This window comes from Heptranchias perlo, chromosome 33 (genome assembly GCF_035084215.1).
Source record: "Heptranchias perlo isolate sHepPer1 chromosome 33, sHepPer1.hap1, whole genome shotgun sequence".
Classification (NCBI taxonomy): domain Eukaryota; kingdom Metazoa; phylum Chordata; class Chondrichthyes; order Hexanchiformes; family Hexanchidae; genus Heptranchias; species Heptranchias perlo.
Window position 1 is genome coordinate 6,124,115 of NC_090357.1, and position 18,317 is coordinate 6,142,431.

Below are 18,317 nucleotides of genomic sequence, written 5' to 3' on the forward strand. Positions count from 1 at the left end.
GTGAACTGTAATTGCTTCGCAATAATATCCGTTCAATATCAATTTAACTGGGTAGCCAGCACTGACTGGATTTGTAACCTTGACAAATAGGTCGTTAGAAAATAGCTGAGTTTAACTGAAGGGATTTTACAGGTTGTGCTGAGTTTCTTTCACTTTTAATGAGCCAAAGCCACATCAGAGTAATGGAGAGAATATTGAAGAAATTAAGGAAGATCATCAAAACTAGGCTACACCCTGTAGGCAAATGTCCCCTGGTTATCAGTTACACTGCCAGCTAGAGAGGACTCAAAGTACCATCAGGTTTCAATTTAGAGAAAAAAATGAGCAACTGGTCCTTATAGCAATCTGAAAGTAGAAGTTCATTCAGACTCCAATGTCTATCTTCAGGAGTCACAAAACTGAATGGGCAGCAGCACAGATGGTGGTTTGGATGAGTCCATAAGTTTGAGCGTTTTATCTTTCTGTCTGATACATTATAACCTGTAGGCAGAGGAAATAATTCAAGATTTCTCAACATTGGCAATCAGAGGGCGATGTAACTTATTTTTTTGAAGCTTTCAGTGCATTTCCTGTTTCAAATATTTCTTGCACTGTGGATAACAAAAACTGATGGAAGTTCTTCGAAGAGGACAATCCTGCTCACCATTTTATCACCTCAGTTAAAGAGGTAATGTGGGAAAACCCTTACCCTCAACATTGATGTAGATGTGACCTAGGTCCTGAGGTTTGGATTAATGCCAGACCAGATTACAAATTTAAAGAGTTTAGAGAAAGAAGAGAATGAAGGAACTATACTATATATATATATGGCTACAGAGTGTACACAAATGTATTTGATTCGGCTGTATGGAGATTCTGATCCAGTCTCCCTGCCCCTAATATCCTCCCACTCCCACTCTCAGAACATCACCCTCCTCCCACATATGGATCAGCTACTGCAGCGATATTATCCAAGAAAAGCATTAGAAAAATAACCATCAGGGGTTACTGTTGAGTGCACACTAAGTTGAATTGAGGATACGTATCGTATGTGCAACATATGGGACCTGTGCATCTTTGTACTGGAGAAATTCAGTATTTGTGTGGGAGATGTACACCATTTATATGTGATACCAGACAAATCAATACCAGCTTCTCTTTCACCAATATTTCTTGCTCTCAAATGAAAGTTGTGTAAACGATGTACCGATATTTTGAGTACAGGAGTCAAACACAAGCTACAAAGTGCCAACTATACATTAACTGTCAGCATTGTCCTCTCTGCATTCTGTATTTATACTCAAATGCTCAGTGTTTGATTGGGCCACTTGGTTTAAACTTCAATTTAAGTCGTGCTTGACTCTTATTTCATTTGCAAATCATGTACTCATAAAGGTGAAAAATGCCAGTGCTGGCGAATGAAAACCGTCTTCATTTTCTATCACCAGTGCTGTTACAAAGTATTCTCAGGTCAAATACCTCCTATACCTTTGTGACATGTATGGCCTCTCTGAGGAAGATTGGTCAATTGGTACCAGATTTGTTTCTAACAAAGTCCATGTTAATGAACTATTTTGCCATGTTCCTCCCTCTCATCATGGTGTTTGTATTTGGCAATGAGCTGGTGTTACTAAATGAAACTATAGGGTCCATAGGACTGGTCAATAATAATAATATCCCTTGACTGTATGGACACAATAATGTGAGTGGGAAATCAGTGTCCACTGCATGTAAATATACTAATTGTTATTCACCACAGGTACCAATAACAGCTCCTTTGTGATTTCATCATTTCAATAGCATTGAAGGAAAAGAGAACGAGAAAATAAATCAGTTGTCTTCTTGAGAGAACTGGTCATTTTTCAGCTAGGTGTGATTAAGCATATCACGCATCACATTTTGAAAATGGACCAATTCTTCGCAAAAAGCAAAGCCACAATGCTGGAAGTTTATCTTTCTGACTTTGCTTCACCTTCAGTTGATTGCATTGCATTCCCGGTCCACAAAGCACTGAATTAATTCTCCCATTTCCATTACAGACCACAGGGTGGATCTACTCATCATCCATGGATCCTTTTAACATGATTGTGTTCAATGAGACCTACGAAGGAAACTGGACAGTATCGATCAATGGCACCGATGCAGAGCAGAAGTATCATTACAACTATTATGCCATGCTCCTGACTCTCCTCATCTTTGTGATTGTATTTGGCAATGTGCTGGTTTGCATGGCTGTATCCAGAGAGAAGGCCCTACAGACCACCACCAACTATCTCATTGTCAGCTTAGCAGTGGCAGACCTTCTTGTAGCCACCTTGGTAATGCCATGGGTTGTTTATCTGGAGGTAAGGTTAATGCTTTTATCCTAAATTGATTCTTTTTTTTTTACAGAGGTGTGAAAGTCAGATCTTTCGGTGAAGTCCCAAGGAGGGTCTAGATTTCCTAGGCCCTGGTGCCGATGGGCAACCACCCCTCCCCACACCAGCAATGCCTAAGAGCAAACCTCGGGCATGCTACCCATGATTTTCCATTCATCACCATTAACGGATGGAAGATCATGATTGCGGGCAGAGGACCACAAAATTCCCAATTTGCCGACGGGTGAGGTTCTCCACAAACTCAGGAGATCAGCCCTAATGTTCTGGCTTTTCAACACTCAAGTGATAAAAACTAAGTTAGTGGGTAGGCTTTGATGTGGAACTTCACAGTGAATTCAGCGATGGTGCATTCCGGACGCGGAGTCTTGTTTCACGAAATGCTAGAGGCTGAGAGGTTGTTTCCCCTGGCTGGTGAGTCTAGAACTAGGGGGCATAGTCTCAGGTTAAGTGGTCGGCCATTTAAGACTGAGATGAGGAGGAATTTCTTCACTCAGAGGGTTGTGAATCTTTGGAATTCTCTATCCCAGAGAGCTGTGGATGCTGAGTCATTGAATCAAGGCTGAGATAGATAGATTTTTGGACTCTAGGGAAATCAAGGGATATGGGGATTGGGGGGGAAAGTGAAGTTGAGGCCAAAGATCGGCCATGATCTTACTGAATGGCGGAGCAGACTCGAGGGGCCGTATGGCCTACTCCTGCTCCTATTTCTTACGTTCTTATGTTAAGGGACCTGTTAATAGTCAGGTACACTATTTTCCCATTGGTCCCGAAGATGCCATGGCAACTCAGGCCGTGAGCATAGAGCGCTCTTACCAGATGACAAGAAACAGTTGAGAAACATCCTTTTCAATTAAATGGAGAAGAGAGTCGATAAAGTCAAGAAACAAATTATTTCTCCATTGAGATATTTTCCATTTAAATCTATGTTACTTAGGACATTATAAACATGGATCTCCACCATATTGTTGTGATAAACTTTCTTCCAGCACATTAATTGGCACTAATTAGTCCTCACACACCCCTGACCACCAGAATCCTGACAGCGATCCTATACTCTCTGTCCTTTGATTGGAGGCTGCCGAGAGTGTAGTGCTTTCTACATATTACCCTGATTTAAGTTTCTTTATCTGTATTTCAAACACCTGAAGCAGGGAGGTATCTGCAACATAGTCCAGTTCTCTAAGATATTTTGTTACAAGACCTGTGCCTGTATCCCTTACATTAAATAGTGCTACTTGATGTAGGTTCACTTTGCACATTTCAAATATAAAAGCATTGCTAAGAGCTGACTGCCAATAAATAAAAGCCTCCAAAGGGACAGGATTGTGTATCTATTTCACGGGGGCATCACCAAAAAGGTCCGGCTTGGAAGCGCCTTTGAGCCAAATGGAACTCTCCTTGAAAGGGCACTAGATTTTTAAGTTCTCCAAATGCCCAGGAATTCCCGTTTATGGAATCATGGAATCGTACAGCACAGAAGGAGGCCATTCCGCCTATGGTGCCTCTGCCGGCTCTTTGAAAGAGCTATCCAATTAGTCCCACTCCCCTGCTCTTTCCCCATAGTCCTGCAAACTTTTTTCCTCTTCAAGTATTTATCCAATTCCCTTTTGAAAGTTACTATTGAATCTGCTTCCACCGCCCTTTCAGGCAGTGCATTCCAGATTATAACAACTCGATGCATAAAAGCAAATTTCTCCTCATCTCCCCCCTGTTTTTTTTTGATAATTATTTTAATTCTGAGTAAGTTTTATGAAACCATCCCATATAAATTCCAGGTGTCACATTAGAATGACAAGTTTAGAAAAATCTTTAGAGCAGTACAAAGGGATCTGGGGGTCCTAGTGCAAGAAAATCAAAAAGTTAGTATGCAGGTGCAGCAGGTGATCAAGAAGGCCAACGGAATGTTGGCTTTTATTGCTCGGGGGATAGAATATAAAAACAGGGAGGTATTGCTGCAGTTATATAAGGTATTGGTGAGACCGCACCTGGAATACTGCATACAGTTTTGGTGTCCATACTTAAGAAAAGACATGCTTGCTCTCGAGGCAGTACAAAGAAGGTTCACTCGGCTAATCCCGGGGATGAGGGGGTGGACATATGAGAAGAGGTTGAGTAGATTGGGACTCTACTCATTGGAGTTCAGAAGAATGAGAGGCGATCTTATTGAAACATATAAGATTGTGAAGGGGCTTGATCGGGTGGATGCGGTAAGGATGTTCCCAAGGATGAGTGAAACTAGAACTAGGGGGCATAATCTTAGAATAAGGGGCTGCTCTTTCAAAACTGAGATGAGGAGAAACTTCTTCACTCAGAGGGTAGTAGGTCTGTGGAATTTGCTGCCCCAGGAAGCTGTGGAAGCTACATCATTAAATAAATTTAAAACAGAAATAAACAGTTTCCTAGAAGTAAAGGGAATTAGGGGTTACGGGGAGCGGGCAGGAAATTGGACATGAATTTAAATTTGAGGTTAGGATCAGATCAGCCATGATCTTATTAAATGGCAGAGCAGGCTCGAGGGGCCGATTGGCCTACTCCTGCTCCTATTTCTTATTATGTTCTTAAAAGGTGAATAAAACAAACTTAGAAGGTTATGCTGATAGGGTTAGATGAAGAAGGGTGGGAGGAGGCTCGTGTGGAGCATAAACACCAGCGTGGACTAGTTGGGCCAAATGGCCTATTTCTTTGCCATACATTCTATGTCATTCTATGTAACCTTGAGGATATGACACGCTAATGGATGGTAACACACTTTCAAGCACAACCGATTATAGCAAATGAAGGACAGATCAGTCAGAGACAATAGCTGGAAAGATATCTCTGATTTCTCAGGTACTTATACTCAAATTGATCTGGATGGTTAAGAACAACATCTGAGATAAGTTTATTGAAAAATTAGGACAGTCAATGTCTCACTGATCCATGTTGGCTGTGTATATATCTCATCTACAGACAAAATGGGGTGATGTTTAATAAATATTTTGAGTAGGATCTGACTGGCAACATTTGAAAAATGTAGAACAAGCAAGAGAGCACATTCACCTTAATGACATTGGTTCAACCCAGCAAAGGTATCAATGGGCCAGCCTGCGGTGATCAATCTTCATGTACTGCTTTCAATATATGTGGGTAATTGGCTTGATGCATCCCTTCACATGTGGGAATTATGTCCTAAAGATTTACAGCCATTGCTAACTTTCTTAAAAGTAAATGAGGTACAAGAGAAATTGCAATTACCAGACCACAGCTTCATTCTTCTCAGGATTACAAACTGAGAAGACACCATGATACTGCAAGGCTCTCATAGCACAGGGTAGGGGGACCAATGGCTGTGTTGAGAAGAATTGGACTTAATGTAGTAATTGGTGTCCATGCTTGCTGGCGTCCATTCCAGGTACATCCAGATTAGAACGAATTCCTTTGCAAAAGGCTCAAACACCTCAACAAAAAAAGAGTCAGAAGAGGTGGAGCACTAGTAACAACAACTTGCATTTATATAGCGCCTTTAACGTAATAAAACGTCCCAAGGCGCTTCACAGGAGCATTATCAAACAAAATTTGACACTGAGTGGCATAAGATGATATTAGGACAGGTGACCAAAAGCTTGGTCAAAGAGATAAGCTTTAAGGAGCGTCTTAAAGGAGGAGAGAGAGGCAGAGAGTCAGAGAGGTTTAGGGAGGGAATTGCAGAGCTAAGGGTCTAGGCAGCTGAAGGCACGGCCGCCAATGGTGGAGCGATTAAAATCGGGGATACACAAGAGGCCAGAATTGGAGGAGTGCAGAGATCTCGGAAGGTTGTAGGGCTGGAGGAGGTTACAGAGAAATGGAGGGGCGAGGCCATGGAGAGATTTGATGAGAATTTTTAAATCTAAGTAAAAGCTGTAATGAAAGAAATCAGGGAGGAATTAAGAAGTCTTGCACGTGTGCGGGAATAGAGAGTCTGAGGGGGTAAAATCCATCTTGGGCGACAATGTAAAACGGCCATAGTGCATCGGCAGCCCATTTTACACTCTGATTTTCTTTTCCATTGAAATTCTCAAACTCCCACATTGGGATTTGAACACATTGTTGTCTGGAAGATTAATTCAGGTTTCTGTATTACTAGTCCAGTAACGTAACCACTACACTACCATACCCTACCTAGAAATGTGGACTTGTTCTGAGGTCTCCCGGTGCCTGGTGTATCCAAGAAACTAGAAAAAAAAAACACTAACTAATGTCAGCCACAGACCAAATCTGCCCATTAGTTTAATGACTAGTTGCCATGATTTACTGTCACCTCCTAAATGCAAACAGCCATTTTATGTCAGCAAATCTAGTTTATCGAGGATGCTGATCCCTGTTCTTTTAATCCTTAAGACTGTTAGCAGGTTCAGGATAAGTCCTGCTCACTAATCAGGTTCATAAGGTTTCAGCTCACTCACTTTGATGCAGTTTTTCAATGTCAATTAGGAGAGGACTTCCAGCCGATAAGCAAATACGCCACTGGCCCCAGAGAGAGCAGTAGAACTGGAGGAGTAAGCTTATCATCTCGGGTGTTAAGGGTACCTTGCTGGCTGAGACCTACGCTGATGTTGGATGCCTACCTGGCCTCATAAGTGAGTCTACCCACAGTTCGGGGAAGGCGAGCTAATCTCTGAAGAGATGAGGTGTTTTTTTTTTAAAAACATGTGGAAGATATAAACGCACTCATGTAAAACATTGGAAGCACTTCTTCTTAAAGTGTGGTTCTCCATTAGTGATGGCTAGTCACAATTAAAGGAGTACCATCCACATGAAAGACAAAAAGGGGGAATTTTCAACCTGGCAGAGCAGATCTCCCACTCATCATAGAACCTGCAAGATTTTCATCCCATTGAAGTAAAATACCCCGTGTCACTTCTCAGGAGCGTAACCAGACAAAAATTTGACACCAATCCAAAGAAGGAGACATTGGGACAGGGTCAAAGAGGTAGGTTTTAAGCAGAGTCTTAAAGGAAGAGAGAGAGGTGGAGAAGCGGAGAGTTTTCGGGAGGGAATTCCAGAGCTTAGGGCCTAGATGGCCGAAGGCACGACTGCCAGAGGTGGGGTGAAGGAAGTCAGGGATGCGCAAGAGTTCAGAGTTGGAGGAACGCAGCGTTTCCAGAGGGTCGTAGGGCTGGAGGAGGTTACAGAGCTAGGGAGCGGCGAGGCCATGGAACGGGTAAACGATGCACTCTGCCAGTTATCCGCCCAGGCTCCGAAGTTGAATGCTCGTGTTCACAGACTTTTATTTTTGTTTGTACAGGGAGGGAGAAGAGCAAGAAATGGCCTCACATGCAAGCAAAGCGTTTTGGCACAATTCGCAGCATTTTAATTGATCCATGATGATGACACTGCGTTGCCCCAGAGAAACAAATTAACGTGCCCCTTTGTTTTAAAGGAGGCGCAACTAATAAAAGAACTGAACCATAAAGTCCTATGTCAACAGAACCAAAAGGAAACTTGTAGAACTAAATCAAAATGTTTTCGCGTTTGTCTGTCAGACACTCCGTTCCCTGCGGTGCCCATCGACCGCGGAAGGCTTTGAGCATTCCGTTGGACACCGCATGCTCCCTCTCCAGGGTCTCCAGGGTCACTCGGGCACGGACAAGGTCGCGGAAGAGAGGCAGGCAGCCAGGGCGAACCCCCTCCATGGGCCTCGCTCATCCTGGACCTGTGAATCGCCATCTTCGCAGGCTGACATTGTGTCAAGTGTTAGCGAATAAGCAAAACTTGACACACTCCCTCCCACCCCCTGCCCCCACCCCCCAACATAAAGACGGTGCTCCTTTAAAGGGAGGTTGCACCTTTGCGTTGACAATATTAACCCATCCATTCAACGCTCGGAGCAGAAGGCTGGATTAATGGGCTTAGATTAAAACCGACAGCAAATGTGAAAGTGGCTCTTTCCATTCCAAATGTCTCCAACCAGGCAATTTATCTTTGGCGTTGCTCATTTTAATTTCTGCAATCTATTTAGTTTGCATCCGAAGGAGGGCTGGGATCGCCAAGATAACCAAAGCCGTTGCTTCTGAATTGATAAAACCGTCGAATAGATCATTTTGATAGCAGAAGATGGTAGCTAAGTGCCAGGAAAAAAAAGTCTGTTACAGTAATCACACATCAGGGCTCTGAATTATTACTCAGATTGTACTATACTGGGTCGAGCAGAAAACATTTGACAAAAGAAAAAGGCTTGAAATCTACACTTGAATCACATTTTTCCCAGCAGGGTTTGGTCTGTAAGCATGCTGTTACCTGAGTGATAGATCTTTGATCTTCCTGTGTTCTCACTGGGGAAAATGAGAAGATTTACATCTGACAGCCTCATCAGCTACTAATGGATTCAACTGTGTTTAAAAAAACAAGAGTTCAGACAAGGTTACCTTGGATTTAACAAATTATTTTGCTTAATCTTGTAACTGCAAATGCTTCCTGTCATAAAATTCATATCCCAAAAGGTGCAGAGATTGTGCATAAAAGCAGCCAACTATTGACTTGACAGATAGATAGATTCTCTCTTCCCGCCCCTCCCCCCCTCCCCCTCCCACTTTTCACTTCAACATTTTGTTTGTAATCCTGTCTGTTCAGTTATTTCCTATTATGTAGCACAGGGACAGAATGTTCCAGATGGAGCCTCTGTGTAAGCATTAACCCTTTGGTTACTGAAAGACTTTAGTCAGCTGGCAAAACAGTGCCTTTTTTTGCGCAATTACGATAAAGTAAGGATAGAAAGCAAAAGTGAGGTCAAATTTGAGGCAGTCCAAGCAGAAAAGATTCAAGTTTGGCCCAGGTCAGGACCATTGGGTTTAGGTGTGCTTGTGCCTTTTAACAAAATGGCAGCATATGAGAGGTAAAATGGCTCTCATATATACGTCATGCTAAATATTTCACTCCATCATGGTGCACAGCAGTCAAAGTCTAAGGTGGGATCCACATTAAGAAAGATTTAAACAGGAATATATGAGGAAACTCACCCAGCTGGGTAAGGGCAGCACTTGGTGTGACATTGAGCCAAGCGGGCCAGACATCCTAGATTCAATCCCTGGTCTGTGCTGAATTAACTGATCCCAGTTGGATTTCTACAATTGGTCCAATGGTCCTGAGGAAGGAGCCAAGAAACTCAAAAGGATATATTTAGTGGGTTTGCAATACCGACAGAGAAGGTTATCTAGGAACAGAATTGAAAAACAGAGAAGTTAGGTTAAACTTATATAGAACCTTGGTTAGACCACAAGTAGCGTCCTGTGCACAGCTCTGGTCTCCATGTTGCAAAAAGGATATAGAGGCATTGGAGATTGTGCAAAAAAGAGTTACAAGGATGATACCAGAACTAAGAAGTTATACCTATCAGGAAAGATTGAATAGGCTGGGGCTCTTTTCTCGAGATAGAGGTCTTTAAGATTATGAAAGGGTTGGATAGGATAGACATAGAGAAATATTTCTGCTTGTGGGGGAGTCCAAAACTAGGGTTCATGAATATAAGAAAGTAAATTATAAATCCAATAAGGAATTCAAGAGAAACTTCTTTACCCAGAGAGTGGTTGAGGCGAATAGCATAGATGCATTTAAGGGAAATCTAGATAAGTACATGAGGGAGAAGAAATAGAAGGTTACGCTGATAGGGTGAGATGAAGCAGGGTGGGAGGAAGCTCATGTGGAGCACAAACACCAGTGCAGACCTGTTGAGCCGAATGGCCTGTTTCTGTGCTGTAAATTCTATGTCATTCTAATGTAATCAGCTGCACACATCAGGAAATAATTATATACCCAGCTAGTGGATGAGGCAAACTCAGGGAATTACCCCCAAAGGGTTAAAATTCAAACATCTCCCACCAGGTAGAAGATTCTTTTACTGTTTTTTGACCCTTCCTAGCTCAAGGACAAATGTTCTTTACATTGGAAGTACTCCCCTGGTCTTCCCTCCCTCACCATCTCCCTTGATAAATCCATATTAAAGAGAAGTCTCATGGAAAATGGCACAGTGTAATTAAAATCCAGAGCTCCAGCCCCAAATGTTCAGAGGTCTGAAGCTCCTGTCATAGAAAGTCACTAATTGCAGAAGGCATGTTGTGATGTGGGCCAAGGCCTTAGATTAGTTATGTGGCCCCAATTGACAAGGCCAGTAGCAAGTTGTAATAACAATTCAATATAGAATGGTATCAAAGAGAAAATTAGAATCTGGTGCGAGATTCAAAAAATCATTTGCTCTTTAAATGCTGAGGTTTGAAGAATAATTTTAAGAACTGGAAATACTGACAGCCTTTCCAGCATCGCTGTATGTTCAGTGAAATGTACGAAGAATAAGAAAGTCATTAAGTGTAATTGGCTTTGATACGTTCAGATAATTACCACCGCCCTTGACATGACCTCTGGGACACCAGTGTGCTGAAGGTCATGTCAAGGAGCTGCTCAATCTAGTAAATAGCTCTCTTAAAGGAACAATGTCATCTGATAGATTGTCTTGCAAGACAATTTACTGAATTGGTGACTGCTAGGAGGCATTGCTGGTGATGTGATGACCCAGATAAGAACTACCTTTCTGTATTTCCCCAATGATTTAGTTGGCAGACCAAATGATCGAGTTGTCAATTTTGGTTTTCTCTGCGATGTTCCTTCTGCTCAAACAGACTTGAGATGCCATTTCATCATTCCTGGCTTGTGCAGATTTTCCCTTCGACATCAGGGGGGCAATTCCAAGGCAAAACTCTTAAAAGGAAGGTGCAATTCTTAAACAAAGTGGATGCGCTACAATGTCCGTGCACTGTTGTCTCTCCATTGTGACCATGTAAACGCAACGAATTCCATAGTGCCGGGAGCCACAACACTGCTTCAAGAAGTAGTTCTGAAATTTAAAAGGGGGCATAAAGTTGTACAGCAAACACGCAGAGGCATCTGCATAAGGGATCTATCAGGACCTGATAGTCCTGTAATATGATCAGTGGAAATGTTCCAATCAGAGAGAATTAATTTTGCTCTTGCAGGCTGCTTGTAATATAAATGATGTAAAATAGCTTCCATAAGGGTTGCATGTCACTCTTTCTCCAATCTCCAACAAAACGCTGTGAAAATTGTTAATTTAAATTCAACTAATTCAACGTCAGATAATCCGACCCTTATCAAAACACTCGCTGAGACCCTCTCATGCATAACCAATTCTCCAAACGACTATTTTCCTTTAGCTTCACACTTAATTGTTACAGAAGTAAGGAACATTATATTTGAAAGCAGGTGAAATCTAATCAGCCTGAACTTTAACCAATTAAGATCTGCAAAGTTCAATTAAAGGGCAAGGCAGAGTGGTTTTTTTTAATTCAAAGCAGAACTTCAACGCCAATTGAAAGAAAAATACTTAGAAAACTGTGATTTTTTTTTGTTGTGTATCCTCAATCTGTGATGTTAATGATGGAGAGACATCCCAGCTGGTAGCATGTACTTCCAGGCTTCAGTGGCTCTGCATCAGCTCTCAAGCCAGTCTAAAGTCACAGACTCATTTGTCACTCTGGGAAGACTCCTTGACTTTGATGTCACTGGAGTGGCAGCATGCAAAACAAGAAAGAAAGGAAAATTTGCATTGATACAGCACCTTATCGTATCACCAAAACATCCTAAAGCCCATCAAACAGCAAATTGTTTCTGGAATCCGCTGACTTCTTATGAAGGGCAAACATGACAGCCATTCTGGGCCAATAACATCTCACAAACAACAAAGCAACAATTGACCAATTAGGCTTGTTCTTTTGGTGGCATTGATTGAGGGAGGAATGTTGGCAAAACACCAGGGAAACGACCGGCCAATTAACTACCTGATCAGGCAGATGGGATCTCGTTTTAACGTCCTAGCTGAAGATTGGTGATCTGGCCAAGCAAGTCTCAGTTGGGTGAAAATATTTGATGTTTTATTTAAAAACGTCAAAAGTTATTTTAAAATCAACTAGCTAGTTCTTCCATGATGTTGTTCACACTAGGTCATATGATAGGTTGTTTATAAAGAGGTGACATTGTGCCATATAACGCACAGTGTATTATTCTGCTATTTACCTGGTCTGTCCCTTGAAGGCTGATTGCTGTAAATAGGTTAATAGGTCTAAGATCAACTAGAGCCTAATTGCTGCGGCTGAAGGAAATTTGGCTATAAATTGGCAGCTGCTTGTAAATCTCTGGCTCCTCCCTTTGGGGGGAAAGGCCAGGTTATTAAGATCAGAAGAAAATAGCATGACAGTTCAGGACTATTAGTCTTTTTATTAGCTGCTTCTTCCCTGTGAATTGTTCCATTCCTTATCGGTTGCTGTTTTATGAATATGTTTGCCTCGATCACCTTGCATGTGCAACACTTTCAAGTGCGACAGGTGCATTAGACAAGACATTTCTAGATGCAATGGAATCACTTATAGTGATCATGCAAATACGAAGATCAAATGCAGTCTGCCAAACCCATTTAGGCTAAGCTTGCATCATTGTACCACTCAGTTTGTGCTGGGAAGAAGGAAGAATCATTTGTTCTTTGTTTACAAATGTGAAAAAAATGTCTAAAGAATGTTCTCAGCATTGCTCACAGGCCTTTAACAGCTGAGCATGGTTGGAACACTCATCTCCGTTAAATCTCAATTGAACTTTAAAGCACCATTTTAACAATAACTTTTAACATTCATTCATGGCCAAGGTAGCAATGTTAAAAGCTACATTCAAAGTACGCCTGAAAGTTAAAAAGAAAAGAAAGAACTTGTATTTCTACAGGATCTTTCATGACTTCAGGACGTCCCAAAGCGCTTTACAGACAATTAAGTACCTTTGAAGTGTAGTCACTTTGTGCACAGCAAGATCCCACAAACAGCAATGAGATAATGACCAGACAATCTGTTTTTTGTGATGTTGGTTGAGGGATAAATATTATCCAGGACACCAGGGAGAACTCCCCTGCTCGTCTTCAGAATAGTGCCGTGATCTCTTATGTCCACCTGAGAAGGCAGACAGGGCCTCAGTTTAACATCTCATCCGAAAGACAGCACCTCCAACAGTGCAGCACCCCCTCAGTAGTGCACTGAAGTGTCAGACAAGATTATGTGCTCAAGTCTCTGGAGTGGGACTTGAACCCATGACCTTCTGACTGAATTCCAATTCGACGGGAATGCCTGTTCTGTGTGCTGCTCAGTGCCACCATCAGATTGAGTGATCTTCTGGAGATCTGTCCAAATCAAACAACCAGATTTCATTGTATATTTATTTTCTATAGAGAAAATGGGGGGGGGGGTGCTTTGAAGGATAAAGTACTCTCTCTACACTTTGTTGCTCCTTTAAGAAAATCTTTTTTTTTAATGTTAGTATGTATTTGTATTCGGGTCCCAGAAGTGAAAGGCCAGTGGCTTATCCATTGTACCACCCATTGCCTTTCTCTCTTGTATCTCACTAGCCGAGTCTCTGAGAAAAATACTTTGCCTGTCTTCTTTCCCTCAGCAGTTTGTTCAATACCATGAACTTGTCATGTACACAAATGCAACACACTACTAGGCTACCTCCTAACCCAGTTTCAGTTGAGGAAGCTGCATCCTATCTCTTAAAGTAAAACTTTTCTCGTGCTTTGTGGCTTGTTTTCATATTGTTTGACAACCTTTTAGAATGTCGTGACAATCATCCCCACACAGAAGGAAGGGAACAGACGATTTCTATACAATTGACATCAAGTTCAGATTTGTACAGATTTCCTCATTTCTAACAGGTGTTACATCTCCTAAATGTGGCCTCATAGTGAATCAAATGTGTCTCACAACCTTACTCGTTTTACAAAGTCCTGAGAATTATGGAATATTTTACTGATGATTAAGATATTTTTTGTTGGCAATGGAAATTGATTAAAATGTGTGTCCTCACCTCCTCACAAATGCAGCATTGTCGACACAGTCCTGTGAGGAGGTGAGACGTATGTTATTACTACGACTTGTTGCTTACACCATGAGGCATCATTTGACTTTACTGTATCTCACTTTTTGTTGGTGTGAAATTTGAGCTCCTGGAGGGGAGGGGTGCTAGTTTTGGCTATTGGAGCAGTTCCCATTTTGGCATCCAACGCCGCCATCGAGCACTCCCAGGCCAGATCAATCAACGAGGAAGAAGGACGCACTTGATAAATTAATAGGACTAAAGATTAACAAATCCACAGAACCAGATGCCATATACCCTTGGGTAATGAAGGAGACTAGAGGAGAAATTAGTGAGGCATTGGATGCAGCAAAAACAATGGCTCAATCAAGAGACCAGCTATCTGGACATCGTACGATATGAAAAATACTAAAAGCCTTGCCTCTGCAAGCATTTCCTGTTGTGTAACATCTACTTCCTGTACCTGGAGCATATTTCTGTCACAGTCACACTGGTGTTGCCTTACTTTGTAATGCTTTTCTGTCATTTCTTTCTATTGATTTCATTCCCCTCTGTGAACCATGCACACTTGGGGGGTGATTTTAAATCCCAAGAACGGGTGGGTTGGGGGGCGGGTCGGAGTTGAAAATAGTTGTTTTTTGGGTCGCAACCGCAACCCGGCTTTATTTCCGGGTTTAAAGTCGGCACGGAAAAGTACAGGCTCCCCACTGGGAATGCCAAGTCCGAAAACTTTGCAGTTGCGACCAAAAAAAAAACATTTTCAACTCCCACCCACCCGCTCTTGAGGTTTAAAATCATCCCCTTGGTCTCCAAGATAGGTGACGCAGTTGCCTACTTCAGTTCGAGGCATCCCAAGCCCATTTTCACAGTAACACTGTGGCGACCAGTTTCAAGTTACCACAGCCTTCAGCTAAGTTTTTAAAACATTTTTGCACACTTTTCAATTTTTACAATAAGATTTATTTAAAATTCTTTGTTTTCCTGTTTGTTCCCAACATCCCCTCAACCTCCTCCCCCCACCCCCACCACCATTTCCTGGCCATTCCAGGGACTTCCCCTCTGGGTCTCAAATGCACCCGCCCCCTGCCCTGATGGGGCCTTCACCTGCTGGACCTTGGCTAATCATCTGCTCCCTCTTGCTGTCTCCCACCTGAATCCTTCTGTGAGAAGTGGAGAGGGAGGCAGAGAGAGAAGGAGCAAAGCCAAGACGACAGTGACAGGTTAGAGAGAGATAATGCACTAGCTTACTTTTAGCAATGCCACGAGAGATCCTGCACACACACACGCTGTACTTTAACACACGGACCCAAAGATAAAGTAACTATCCAATCTGATCCTCGGGTCTGCCTTCATTAATGTGGAGGGAGAGACAGGAAAAAAAAATAGCATTGTTACATTTACAAATGAGATCATGCACAGGAGGAAGGAAATCTGTGACAGAAATATCAACTTGCATCGACAGGATCACAGAATTTATGGGAAATCCCACGATCCTATGCTCCAAGCAGAAAGCCACACTCATGGGGAGCATGGATTGGACAAGTGAGGGATTGTGGGATTGTAGAATTTACCCTATAAATTCCAAGTAAGTCACTTTCTTCATAAGTCTGGCCGAACTCACCTATCATAAAACCTAGGGGGTCATTTTGAGGTGTACAATGGCCGATATCGCATCAGCTGCCCGTTATACTTCTCTCCCAGTGATTTTCAATAGAAATGAAAATCAGGAGAGATGTATAATGGGCGGCTGATTCACTATTGCCTGTTTTACACTTTCGCCCAAAGTCAAAATGACCCCCTAGTGTGTAAACTGCATCTTGATTTTACCACTGCCTTCTCCATAATCCTGCTATAAATGACCGCCGCAAACTTGAAGGTCATAAATCATGAAGGAAGGTTTGATTTATACATGAGGCTTTATGCCAGGTCCCCCCCAGCCATTAAGTCTCACAGCTGAAAGGACCATGCTCAATCGCAATTTGTCACTCAGTCCTTGTCACTAAAATGCCTCAACTGAGTAATGAGTATTCTAGTTTTGTACCATTTATCAGATCAGAGAGTTTTCAATTTATTGAAGTCTTTGCTCAATTATTTCATGCCATTTTGGCTCAGCTCAGGGTCAGCAGATTTATGGATTGAAGGCCACCCCTGCCTCACACCAGGGATTGAGTTCACAATCCAGGCTGACACTCCAATGCCATACTGAGAGGTTCTGTATTGCTGGAGATACTGCCCTGTGCTCGCTGACCTACAATGGCTCCCGGTCCGGCAACGCCTCAATTTTAAAATTTTCATCCTTGTTTTTAAATACCTCCATGGCCTCGCCCCTCCCTATCTCTGTAACCTCCTCCAGCCCTACAACCCTCCGAGATCTCTGCAGTCCTCCAATTCTGGCCTCTTGCACATCCCCAATTTTCATCATTCCACCATTGGCAACCGTGCCTTCAGCTGCCTAGGCCCTAAGCTCTGGAATTCCCTCCCAAAACCTCTCCCCCTCTCTACCTCTCTCCTCCTTTAAGACGCTCCATATCTCATTGACTAAGCTTTCCTAATACCTCCTTATGTGGCTTGGTGTCATATTTTGTTTGATAACGCTCCTGTGAAGCGCCTTGGGATGTTTTTACTATGTTAAAGGCTCTATATAAATGCAAGTTTTTGTGGTTGAGGAATTAAATCAATGCCCTGTCTACTAGTTCAAGGTGATCAAAAGATCCCATGGCGTCATTTGAAGAACAACATGGTGTTTTCCCAAAATTCTGGCCAACAGCACCACCAAAACAGAGCCAGATTAACTGGTTGTTCAACTCATGGCCGTTTGAAGGTTGTTGCTGGGGCAGAAGTGGCTGCCGTGTTTGCCTACATAACAACAGTAATCATGTGAAGTGCTTTAATGTGATAGATAAATTGAGATATTTTTAATTTGTGAAGTTCTACCTGTTCCATTCACACTGAGATCTGTATTTATTTTATGTTCCAAGGTGGTGGGGGAGTGGAGGTTCAGCAGGATCCATTGTAATATTTTTGTGACTCTTGATGTCATGATGTGCACAGCAAGTATCCTTAACCTTTGTGCCATAAGCATTGACAGGTAACGTATGCATTTACAGTATATCTGTGCAATTGTAGGTATAGGGATTGGGATCTGTAGCTTCCAGCAACATATCAAGCCCCATCTAGTGGTAGATGAGTGCAGCCGCAGGTGTGACTGTGCGTCACAGAATGGTGGCACCCAAACAGGGATTTTTATTTTTAATCCATTCTCAAGATGTGGGTGTCGCTGGCCAAGCCGGCATTTATTGCCCATCCCGAGTTGCCCCTGAGAAAGTGGTGTTCCTGAACCGCTGGTAGCGGTTTTGATAGAACTGAGTGGCTCGCTAGGCCACTTCGGAGGGCAGTTAAGAATCAACCACATTGGGTGTGGGAGTCACATAAAGGCCCAGACTGGGTAAGGACGGCAGGTTTCCACCCCTAAAGAACATTAGTGAACCAGTTGGGTTTTTACAACAGTCTGACAGCTTCAAGCTCACTTTTACGGTTCCCAGCTTTCTTTTTTATTTTCAGATTTTTAAAACTGAATTCAAATTCTCAAACTGCATGGTGTACTTAGCAATTTAACGTATTATAGACTTTCTAATTTTATCTGTTCAAAATAGCATGCACATTGTTGTTAGTTTTTAACATTTGGTTGATTACAATTATCACTTGCCTTCTCTGGAATTCTGGAGATGTGAGAACGCCCAGTGGACCATTGCAGGCACCATCACCACCCACAGGTTTAAAGGCACACTGAACCAGAAACTCACAGAAACCAGGAGCTTTGAGCAAATCATCACAAGCTGAACATGGAGACCATTAGCCTTAGATAAATGCTGTTTCTATGTTTCCATATAGCTTTAGAGAGTCATCGAGCAAGAAAATGGATAAATGACTCCAACCAATGGCTCATGAGATTCATACCATTCTGCCACCCATGAAATAACCAATGACCAGCAAATCATGAAATCATGTTTTTAAGGATCTATGGGAGTAACGTTCACTTCCACCACCTTGGCAGCGATTATGGCGAAGCAGATCACCAACCCATGG

The 18,317-nt window shown here is 42.4% G+C and overlaps 1 protein-coding gene across 2 annotated transcripts in view; it reads left to right on the top strand.

Annotated features, from left to right (window-relative positions):
• Nucleotides 1-2,030: 2,030 nt before the first annotated feature.
• LOC137301291 (D(2) dopamine receptor B-like) overlaps nucleotides 2,031-18,317 on the top strand; it is a 28,348-nt gene continuing 12,061 nt past the window's right edge. Inside the window, exons 1-2 of one of the 2 annotated variants that reach the window (XM_067970747.1) lie at nucleotides 2,031-2,324; nucleotides 17,210-17,319. In XM_067970747.1, coding sequence (XP_067826848.1) covers nucleotides 2,046-2,324; nucleotides 17,210-17,319 — 389 coding nt within the window. In that variant the 5' untranslated portion in view covers nucleotides 2,031-2,045. The remainder of the gene's footprint in view (nucleotides 2,325-17,209; nucleotides 17,320-18,317) is intronic. The other variant, XM_067970746.1, reaches the window with a different exon arrangement.